The 11939-nt window shown below is 26.3% G+C and overlaps 1 protein-coding gene across 1 annotated transcript; it reads right to left on the bottom strand.

Moving 5' to 3' along the window:
- Positions 1 to 316: 316 nt before the first annotated feature.
- Positions 317 to 6318, bottom strand: LOC105364395 (arylsulfatase B). Its single transcript, XM_011502307.1, has 8 exons — positions 6199 to 6318; positions 4308 to 4467; positions 3622 to 3863; positions 2837 to 3101; positions 2481 to 2638; positions 1590 to 1893; positions 785 to 1074; positions 317 to 498 (listed from the first exon to the last, which is right to left on the bottom strand). The coding sequence occupies exons 1-8, from the start codon at positions 6316 to 6318 to the stop codon at positions 367 to 369; spliced, it is 1671 nt and encodes a 556-aa protein (XP_011500609.1). The 3' UTR covers positions 317 to 366.
- Positions 6319 to 11939: the final 5621 nt, after the last annotated feature.

The raw sequence follows: 11939 nt of genomic DNA, 5'->3' as shown, positions 1-11939 counted from the left end.
TTTTAACAACGCAGATTGTTGTTCTAATGTGGTGTTGTCTTAACCGAGTCAAAATAAAAGACAAAATTGCATTTATCATTATAAAAATTATATAATAATAATAATTTTTATACGTTATTTTAAAAGCAGAAAATATTTAATAATTAGATATACTCTATTTAGAAGATATAAGTAAAAAAGATTTTTTATGCATTAGTATTTTATTTTTGACAATGTTTAAAAAATCAATATAATTGAATATAGCAAGTATATTAATAATATATATACTAATATCGTAATATATATATATATATATATATATATATATATATATATATATATATAAATTTACCTATTAAAAATTAAAAATAGTTTGGTATATAAAATTTAAACATTTTTCCACGGCATCCATGTACCATGAAAATTTTCTGGGAATGACCTTGAATCTATGACATCGCTTGCCGGTTGCACAGTAAGTTTGCGATAATTATAAAGGAATCCTATTAAAACATTGCGAATCTGTGTAAAAAATGTCTATGTTTAGTTTCTTAAAAAGTATTATGTTAAATATTTTATGGATGATAATGATCAATATTTAATTCTTAATTCATTCATCAAATTATCTAATTATAAAAATTATGCAAATTTATATAACTGTACTAGTAATTACAATAATATTGAAAGTAAGATTTCTTAATCGTGTAGATCTATGGATATATATATATATATATATATATATATATATAATTAATTATATGTAAAGTTAATTAAAAATGATAAATGATGCGTAAATATTATTTCGTACCCGTATACTGTGTTTTGCTAAATCATTAGTTTCACACGGATCATTTTCTAGGTTGAAGAGACAATAGTTGGAGCAGTCAGCGAAAGTCTTCGGTTGTGAGCACCTTACTTCACTTCTTTTGCGTACGTTGTCGGCTTTGGTAACGGATGTGCTATTGAATTCAGTTAAATGACTAATGGCTAACCCAGTGGGCGATGATAATGCAGACTCGAGAATGTTATAATGTGGGTTAAACGAGCTGTTACCATTAGATCCGTAATACTCATTACTTAATAGTTTGTTACTTGTGTCTATAAAAAATTGTATATTGATAGAATATTTAATAGAACGGTTTTCGTTATTATTCATTATGATTTATTATTAAATTAAAGATATATTGCAAATTTTATAAATACAAATCAGCATGCGATAACGAATTAGCTATTTGAATTACATAAATAATGTTAATATATATATTAATAATAAAATATATTAGTAGGAAACTTTATCCTTTGTTAGAAAATACAGTATTTTTGGCATTTCAAGAATATATAAATAATCATTCATTAGTAATACACGGCTATCCATTGATTTGTGTATTATATGAAATTGTCATTTCATGAAGGTAAATAACCATTGCGTTATTTTATTACTCCAATCAAGAATTACGTTTTAATTCGTCAATTATATGCCTTAAGTGTGAGAGGTGGGATGCTGTTATATCTTAAACTTCCAGGTATATATATATATATATATATATATATATATATATATATATATATATATATACACACACACATACGATTAGATTATTATTATAACTTACGAGGTTGAACGCGGATAAGCTTGTAATTCTCAAGGATTATGCCTTCGATATCTAGTGCCAAGTTGATATCTAGAAGGATGTGGTTTCGGAGCGACTTCACGTCCTCGTCTACGATCGAAGGCCACTGGTTCAAACCGTCGATGTCGTTAAGATTATTGGCGTTGCCACCGGCCGCTGCGTACAGGGTTGGCAGCCAGTCGACTATGTGCATCTTTTTCATGGACACTCGACCCGCTGACTTTATTAGGGGCGAGAAAATACAAGCCACACCACGTACACCACCTTCGAATAGCGAATTCTTCATCTAAAAAGTATTTTCTACGTTGCATGATTTTTATTTATTGTAGCTGTACTTAATTATTTTTTCCTCATATTATATTGTTTTTTGTGAATATTAAATATCTTTCGATCTAAAAACGAATCATTTAATTCAATAGGATTTACTTTAAATAAATCAATTACTATTTCATTGATCATATTTTTGTCTTTTATGCGCAACCGAATTAGTTTGACCCAATATTCAATGAAAATATCGCTTATAAACTTTCATTTTATTACCTAGATAATTCAAATGGAAATATAAATTCATGATTATTTTAAAATTAAATTCAATAAAATATTCTCAAACTTTAATATTTTTATCTATATAAATTGTATATATAAAAGCTATTGTCTGATGAAAATTTAACTTTTGCACTGTTTTTTCTAAGATATAATTATGAAAAGAAAATAGCATTAGATTTGAAAATGAGACAGCTAGTGTGAATAAAATCTAAGAATTTTATGAACATCAAGCGTGTATAAGGAGACGGAATGAATAATACATACGTAATGTTAATTTCAATAATCAGTAAATGACAAATCACTTTAAATTATTTTGGATATACTTACTCCACGCAACGGATAATTAGAACCGCTGGTTCCATACATGCCAGTTGTTGGCGCTCCATTATCGCTTATAAAAACGATGATACTGTTTTCTAACATTTTGGCTTTACTAAGTGCGGTCACAACACGTCCTACAGAATCATCCAAGGACTTTACCACTCCTGTTAAAAACAGATTATTTTGAAAGAATTATTCAATCTACTTGAATAAGCATCAAACTGAAGACTATAATTATGCAATAAAAATTATAGATATGAAAAATCATTCGCAATTTCACATACGACACAACATCCGTACTCCCCCATCATCGTTAATAAACAAATGCATATTATATAATTTATTATTATTATGACGCGTACCTGCGTATTTCCGACGCTTCAAGTCACTAATATAGGAGAATGTAGCATTCGTTTCTTGCATATCGGGAACTTCTAATGGATCAAGCACATTCTGATTGCCGTGACTCGCAAGATGAGAGATCTCAAGAAATAGTGGCTTTTCATTTCCATTATTATTTATAATCATAATAGCTTCGTTGGTTATAAGATCCGTAATGTAGCCTTTATCGTGAACAACTTTCAAGGCTTCGGGAGTATCACGATGCAAGTCATTACCAATGTGAACCTTTTTGTATTTGTATACAGAGTTGACTTATTCATATTTTTTATGTCATTATTTTACGTTAAAAAATAAGAACTTTTATTTTCCTGTTAATGTTTACTTTCATATGCAATTTACATTACATATAGCATTATGCTATGCTATTTGGGTTACTAAATTCTATTATCTTATGTATCATTATAATTGAGAGAATCTGATCAGACATTATTAATAAACAATTATAAGTAAAAAGAGTTTTTTTATTTTTTTATTTTTTTTTGTTTTTTTTTTTTTTGTTTTTTTTTTTTGTTTTTTGATTTTTTGTTTCTTTTTCTTTTAATAATGTAATATACTTTAGAATTTTAGAAGTAATCGAACTCGATCGAAAAGAATGCATATTTATCGAGATCAATTACTTTTTACAGCCCTATTTCGTGTCGTACGTAGAACACCGAACTAAAAGATTATTCTATTTCAGTAAGACGTAACGTTATATTCCCTTACAATATAATAATTAGTAATAATTGATAAGAGAGGAATATACTTGGCCGTCTTCGGATAATAGTTTGATCGTGTGGTCGAAGTAGCCAATGAGCTTATTGTAAAATCCGTAGAAGGAATCGAAGCCTCGACGAGCAGGTGTATGATTTACCGAGTGGTACCCGGCATGCCACTTGCCAACGAGATGTGTACCATAGCCGAGTTGACGCAAGTACTCCGGCATGAGGGTCCTGTTGAGCGGTATACCCCGCGCCTCACCAGGTTCCAAGTCAAAGCCTTGCGTGCCTGTGTTCGGAAAGGTTGCGTTTGAAAGGCTGGATTGGGATTTTCTACTTTATTATCGCTGAATTTACAACAATTAATTACAGCGAATAAAATAAAACATAAAATTACAACATTTTATGTTTCTTGTGAGTATGAGGTATTGTTGGAAATTAATTCTTTTATTAATTTTGCTTTTAATAATTTGAAATTTCTAATACGTTAGAGTCGCTTGCCACGACTATTTGAGAATTATTGTTACCAATGTTATTAATGTTAATATTATTAAATAAAAATGTATTAGTTGTATTAATGTATCGTGATTTATAAATTTCACTTTTAAATTAACCTACGCATCGGACAAATTATATTTCATAAAAATGTAATATACGTATAAAATTGCGTATAAATTTACATTTCTCGACACAAATTGCGTTTCATTTGTTTTCTTCTCGACTTATTAATTACCGTCTCTGATAGGGTAACGACCAGTCAGTAAAGCTGATCTCGATGGCGAAGAAATAGGCAATACGTAATGTCTATTCAATATCACTCCATTGTAAGCAAGTGCGTCGATATTTGGAGTTGGAATTTCATTGGCACCATGAAAACTCACATCGTTCCATCCCTAATAAAATATTATTAAAGATAAGAATTGATTATATTACTTTAGTTTTGAAAAATACTCATATTTATAATTTTAATCGATTTTTAGAAATCAGGCACTGTATTTATTATGAATACTTTTATTAATCTAGAAATTATGTGAAATCATGTGAAATTACGTAATAACAGTAATTAATTGTAATTAAATGTTCACTCTGTTGTATATGTTATTACCAATTTTTGAATATATATATATATATATATATATTTTCTTATATAATTCAAAATATTGATTTATAATAATACAATTATTAAAAATAATACCTTTAACAAATATAAATGTATTAATGTTATAATCTTTTGTTTATATTAATTTCACATTTATTCTATAGTATAAAATAAACAATAGAATTATTACACAAATGTTCATCATGCGTAATAAATCTTACATCACTTTTATTATCTTAGAAATAATCTTTTTCAATCTAAGAATTTTAAGTTTTTATCGTACGTATTATATTATCTTTAAAAAATTTCGGCAATAAATTATTATATTATATGTAATAGTAGTAATCAAGTAATATATGAGAAAGTGAATTCGATTGTAAAAGATTAATTATTTTAATAAAAATTAAACAAAGATAATAAAAAAAATGAAGATTTTAATTATTACGAGTTTCATTGTAATCGAGTATTGTATGTTACAATTTCAGTTACCGTTAAATAAATCAATACATTTATCCACATTTGCATTGTAGCCTTTAATAATTGACATTTATAAAAATGTGATTTTTTGTAAATTGATTTGAAAATCAATATAATTTATGTACAATATATCTTATAAATAAAGCGATGTAAAAGAAAATTTTGTTTAGAAAAATCCCTATACTAGTATTATCGTACAATTGGTTGTCCTTTTAATATTATTATATTTAATGTCTAATTATTTTATATATTTATTTTTTATATTTTTTTATATATACTTATTACGAATTGATTCATATAATTATTAGTTATAATTAACAAGTTTAACAAGAAAAATCATTGTTATTAATTGAAAAATAAGAATTTTACATAAATATAAGGAAAATATGAGGACAAGAGGATTGTGATTGACTGGCCTCTGAGCTCCTTAAGCGCCTCAAGGTATTCATAACTCACTCATCACCTCTTTATATTTCGAAGATTTTGCAGTTCAAATTTACGTTGATTTTATAATATTATGAAGAAATGGAATATTTATTTAGAACTAAATTTAATAGATAGGTACCGAAAAATAATATTTGCCTTTATTGTGTTAGCTCGGTTTTTTACGAGTTGAATAATTTTTTATGTTATTTGGCAATAATAGCATAGTTTTGTTTCAATGGCAAAATATTGAAGCATTTATTAATGTTATTGCGCTTATTTATTAAATGGATGAGTTATGATATTTTGTTTAATTATTTTAAAATTAAACGATTTGAAAATTAATCTATAATCTAAGTCTTTAACAAAAAACTTCATTATTTTCATTATTTTCATTATTTTCATTATTTTGTTTCTTGCAGTATATAGTTAAATATTTTATTTGAATAAATTTAATTCGTTTATCAATAAACTCATATAAAATATTCACGGTATTATCTTAATTTATTATTTTACTAAAACTTTTAATTTCTTCCATAAATAATTATTTTAATTATCTATTTTAACAATTGTTTGTTAATTGCTAATACATAATGGCTATATTTGAAAAGAACATGATACGTACCAAATCATCAGCTACTATGAAAATAATATGTGGTTTCTTGACATTGGCTGCCGTACTTTTTAAACATAGACTTACTAGAGCTAACCATAGAACAACACTAATAAACTTTTGTGTTTTCATTATTTTTAAAACGTATTTTAAATGGATTTTGAAGTTAAAATTAAAACAATTCGTTAGTAAAGCAGTTGTTGAACGGCTATTGAAGAAATTATTTTAATTATTATGTCATATATGCCTTATTATATATGTGCGTACCCAAGTCATGAAGTTTTCAATCAATGTGTACTTTGATTAAAGGTAAATATTTTCACAACTAGCGATGTCAAATTTGTAAATTTTTATGAGTATTTAAGATACAAGTATTTATCGAAGTCAAAATAATTTATTTATCTAATTGATTTGACGAAAGCTTCAATATTTGGCTAATTAATTTGACTTCCATCTTCATTCATTATAAAGAAAAATTTTCTTCTATTATCTGTAGAGCGAGTGTATATGCAGATAATATTGATATAATTTTATGTTCAAACTATTTTTGTCGAAATCTTAACTTTTAATCATATCATTATTTTTATTATTTATTTACATTTATACATGCGCATAGGTGTAATTTTTTGGAAAAAAATGAAATTTTTTACATATAAGTTTAAATATATAATTATCATTTCAATGAAAATCCATCATACAAATGATATGGTGTTTTACGAAAACATATTTATCTAAATTTTAAAAGCATATCAAAGATTCCTAAATGACATGCTAAATTACATTGTATAAATTTCTATTGTAAACTATTAAAATATATGTCCCATTTATATTTATTCATATATGTGAACAATTTTTAATTTAAAATATCTATAAAAACATTATTAGGTAAAATTCGTTTTATTTTCTTATCCGAGCTTATTACAGAATTATATAAATCAATTCAAATATTTATATATTAAAAGTAGAAAAAAAAAGTGTTGATCTTTATCTTGATGATCTTTTCTTTTTTTCATTTTTTCTTTTTCTCTTCTTTTTAAAGTAAAGAAAAATTATAACATGATTATAATAACAAATTTAAAGCATAATTTAAGTAAATGTATAAAAATGATAATAATTATTATTTATTATGATGAAATAAAGTGCCAAGTATTTTATAAAATTTTTAAACGGGTAAAAATTGTGTTCCTCAATTTTAAATCAATTTTTACAGTTTTTCCACAACGTTAAACAATTACCTTTGACATATTATGCTGTCATTTTATTTTGTATAACCTATTCATAAATTCAGAATTTCTCTCGATTTATATATTGTTAATATGAAATATTATTTTATACATTATAGATTTTTTATGTAATATAATAACTATATGGAATATATTCTTTGGAAAAAGTTGATTTTAATATATTTTGCAATATTAATAGCGACGATATTATAAATTTTTCATTAAATGTAGTATTGAATATTTTTTGCTATTATTATTATTATTGTTATTATTATTATTATTATTATTATTATTATTATACTGTTTTTAATATTGTTAAATTTATTTTGTGAAGCTTGTTATGATTATTCTTAAAAATATTTTTTGTATACATTTGCATAATTTTATTTCATTGTGCTTGAAATATTTTGATATTTATTTATCATGTCAATCATTTCATACTACCCTTATTAAAACATTTTCGAAGGCTATAGAGAATATACTATGGTTAATGAAAGTATGCTAAGTAATGCTTAATTATTAAAGTCTTATATTTAGAATATTAATGAAGAATTAAATGACAGATTTTTAATTTGGTAAAGAATAGTAAAGAAAGTTTGAATAAGTAACCGACGTGTAATAGATAGTAGTTGTGGATATTGACATTTAATTCTTATACATTGTTACTCAACATCATGAAAAAGCAATAATTAGTTAATGCTATTATTAAATGAGAATGGTTAAGTTACAATATTGAAACTGAGACATATAGTAACAAAGGAAAATTTATAAAATTTTCATGGGCATTAAAAAACTAAAAAATAATTGCTTGTATAGCGTATATTATTTTTAAAAATCGTAAATAAGAGATTAGAATGACAGAAATATAAAAAAATAAATGTGATATTGTGAAATGAAAATTAGAAATTAGTTTTCATGTTCGAGTGCTAAAAGTTTTACTTTAATCCAAAACTACATTTCTCAATCAGTTTCAACTTCCACGGTTATTCCGCAATTTAATTTTCATACCATTCAAACGATATATTAAAAATAATATTCTTTATCAAGTCACGTAAAAGCTTTAAAATAGGAAATTTATTTTGAATCTAGGATTATTTTTACGTCTGATTATCAAGAATTTATGATTAAACCGCATTATCCATATATTAATTATCTGTAGCGTCATAGATGTTTTCAGAGTTCCGCTCGACAATCATTAAAAGTATATAAAAAATTTTAATCTGGCTAATTCTAACATATGAATTTTAAAAGACCAGAGCAACTAATGAAATATTAAACAATTGCGATGGAAAATAAGATTTTTCTATTATTTTACAATGATATTTAATTTAGAATCTTTTTTTATTCTTAAGTAAAATGTAACGTCATCTGTATAATACTTTTTTTTTTCACCGTAAAAATATATGCTTGAATATAATTTAAATCAATAATCCAATATAATCACAATCACACAACTAATTTTCAATTTATATTAATGAGTCTTAATGAATAAACGTATATAGATGATAGGCATCATATTCTTTATCATTCTTATAAATTTTATTATACCATTAAAACTTCATTTTATTTCATATATAATAAATTTAACATAATTCCTGATACTACAAATTATTTTGAAATCTTAAAATTCTACTGTAATAAAATTCATTATCTTTGATTTATTCTCTCTTCACTTTTCAAAATTAATACTATTTAATACATTTTTATATTAATATTTTCACTTGTATAGTATTTAAAATTTACGTACTTTTCAATTAGCTTTAAGAGATTATTTAATAATCTTATGTTGATGCATATCTTTATGAAATGTCATTATTATTTATCAGAGTAAAGAAAATTTTAATTATACTTTTGTAGCTTTCGTATAATCGGTATATTGTAATTAATAAGAACAAACATTCATTTCACTATAGTTTACATGTTTTAATTATTATCAGTGTTTGTATAATTCTTATTAACTATGTACGCTAAATTAATAATTGCTGCTAGTTGAAAAATTTTATTCGATAAATTGTTTTAATATCTCATTTACTAAAAAAGTTCGCTTTCTACAAATAATCATTCATTAAGTAAATTATGGTTTATTTCAATATAAATTATAATTTTTATGTATTTATTTCTTGTATTTTTAAATGTTATATTGAGGAGTTTAAGAAATTTCTAATGAATATTCAATATTGTACTTTCTCTACGCTATTTAATAATGTTTACAGCTATTTATATTTAATTTAGCAATAATTTATATTTTAATTGCTACTGACCATATATTTATAATCGAAATATAAATTTTCAAAACATTTTAACGACCAATGTGGAGTCCTTGTGCAATTTCGAATAAATTGCGAATAAACTTTACAATAATAAAAATATTGTTTTAAACAAAAAATTAAGAAGAATGTAGTATAGTTGGATCCCATTAGGTAAAGTAACCTATTTTATTATTGACACTTTCTTTTATTATTGATTATATCTAAAACTATATACGAAACGAATGTATGGCGTGGAAAATTTGTCGAAAATTTCTTTTACGATGTATAATATGTTATATAATAAACAATTAAATGCTTATCATTAGCTAATGTTAGATATTTAGATATTATTTTGGAAAATACAGGAAAGTACAGTAAAATACAATATGTAAGTGACAAGCAGAGAGCGTATGATTTAAGAAATAATTTGACAGTACGCTGGGAAAATTAACGTATTCTCAGTAAAGCTACGTTCCTGTGACTCTATGCACCTCGGAGAACGTTAATTTTCCAGATGCCTGGGTAATCTTCTAGACACTTGATAGTCATTGCGTCTGGCTCTCTTATAAGGCATTTTGCTGGAGCGTACTTGAAAACAGAAGACGGGCCCGGGATGTGCCTGGGCTTTAACAGACACTTGCTTGATCATTTCTATAAAATACTAATGTAATTATCATAAGAGGAAAAGTTTTCCCAACAGTTTTCGCTCCTAACTTAAAAAAAAAAAAAAAAAAAAAAAAAAAAAAAAAAAAATTAAAAATTAAAAATTAAAAATTAAAAATTAAAAAAAAACAACCCAACTTGTTCATTACGAGCAAAAAGAGAAAAACGTAGTTGTTTTCTTTGCCAAAATACATAAAGTGTTTTCTCGTCTTATATACTTCTTTATACTTTTTATTAATAAAAATTCACGCTGTGGAGTTTATTTCATTAATTGAGTTACTAAAAATCTTCAATGATAAAATGAATGAATTTTAAAATATTTCTCTTGAATCTTGATTCTTGAGTAGTTGATATTTTTGCTAAATCAAAATCATCATTTATTAACAGAACGATTATTTTTAAGAAATTATATTTTGTTCAATTATACATTACAATTATTATTTATATTATCAATCACCTTATTTTTGGTTAATTTTTTTTTTAATTTTAATACAATAAAGGACTTTCCATGCCTGTATTAATATTAATTATTATTATTATTATTATTATTATTATTATTATTATTATTATAGTTAAGATGCTGAAACAAATGCTCAATAATCGAATATGATAATATAATTGTTTATATATACATATTAAAAACTGTTAATATTTTAATAATTTATTGTCGAAATACAATAATAAACTGGATATTCGTATATTGTGATATTTAGTTACATTCTTGTACTATTCGAATAATAATTATGGAGCGAGGATCAGTTTTCAATTATCCCGTGGACTCCGGACAAACCATTCGGCTTTTAAAAATTTATCCTTTGCTTCGAACGTAAAACTCGCGTTAAAATTAATTGGTCTATGATACGGCTTTAATGACGCCTAAAGTTACGCAAGGAAGTACGATAATTGTCTCCATACCAGCGGGATAATAAAATCAATGCCAAGTTTCGCGTAAAAGTAGGGAAGGACGAGCGGCTGAGGAGATTACGCCACTCGAGTCAGCCTCGTCCGCGCATTTTCCGCGTTTCCCGCCTCCTCATTGTCGCCATGGGCAAGGGCTTTTCGGGCGCTTGCGCACCCGCTGCTCGCGAATCTCGATGTCGGGCCGTCGCCGCGGCCGACGACCGGAGCAGTGCACGCGCCGACGGCTTCACGAGCGCACGCGCCATCCTCGACCGCGGCTCCGTCGATCGTCATCCCGTTCGCGAGTGACCGTGAGCTCTTCCAGCAGTGATGAGCGGATTCGAGTGAAGAAGCCGCCGACTTTAAACGACCGCAGGACCTCGCCATTTATCGCGGTAGGTCCAATGGCATTGTGCTCCCTCCCGCACGCCCAACGGCCACCACTGCTAGGATCTCTAAACTCGGACCTTCCGTACTCGAGTCTTGAGAGGCTGGTAGCTCAAACTCGAGGTGGAAGCTTCCGAAGGAGAGTCCCCCCGCATGGCTCTTAATTTAATCGAAGCTTAAACTCATTTAATAAGCCAAATGTGGAATTGTACTATTTAATAATTTTTCCTATTTCTATTTCTCTTACATTTATTTGCGTGCATTTAATTACTTCTAAGAATTAATCTGAATGTTGCAACCGTGCCACTCTTATCGTGATTATTATTTTATC

This window comes from Ceratosolen solmsi, unplaced genomic scaffold (genome assembly GCF_000503995.2).
Source record: "Ceratosolen solmsi marchali unplaced genomic scaffold, CerSol_1.0 scaffold31, whole genome shotgun sequence".
Lineage (NCBI taxonomy): Eukaryota > Metazoa > Arthropoda > Insecta > Hymenoptera > Agaonidae > Ceratosolen > Ceratosolen solmsi.
This window is presented reverse-complemented; position numbering and strand designations above follow the sequence as displayed.

Bases quoted from the DNA above. Each gene is read 5' to 3' on its own strand.
- LOC105364395 (XM_011502307.1), bottom strand. From the start codon at position 6,318: ATGAAAACACAAAAGTTTATTAGTGTTGTTCTATGGTTAGCTCTAGTA. The intron at 3,102-3,621 runs GTATATTCCTCT...AAATACAAAAAG, and splicing joins TATTATCCGAAGACGGCCAA to GTTCACATTGGTAATGACTT. The intron at 1,894-2,480 runs GTAAGTATATCC...AATACTTTTTAG, and splicing joins CTAATTATCCGTTGCGTGGA to ATGAAGAATTCGCTATTCGA.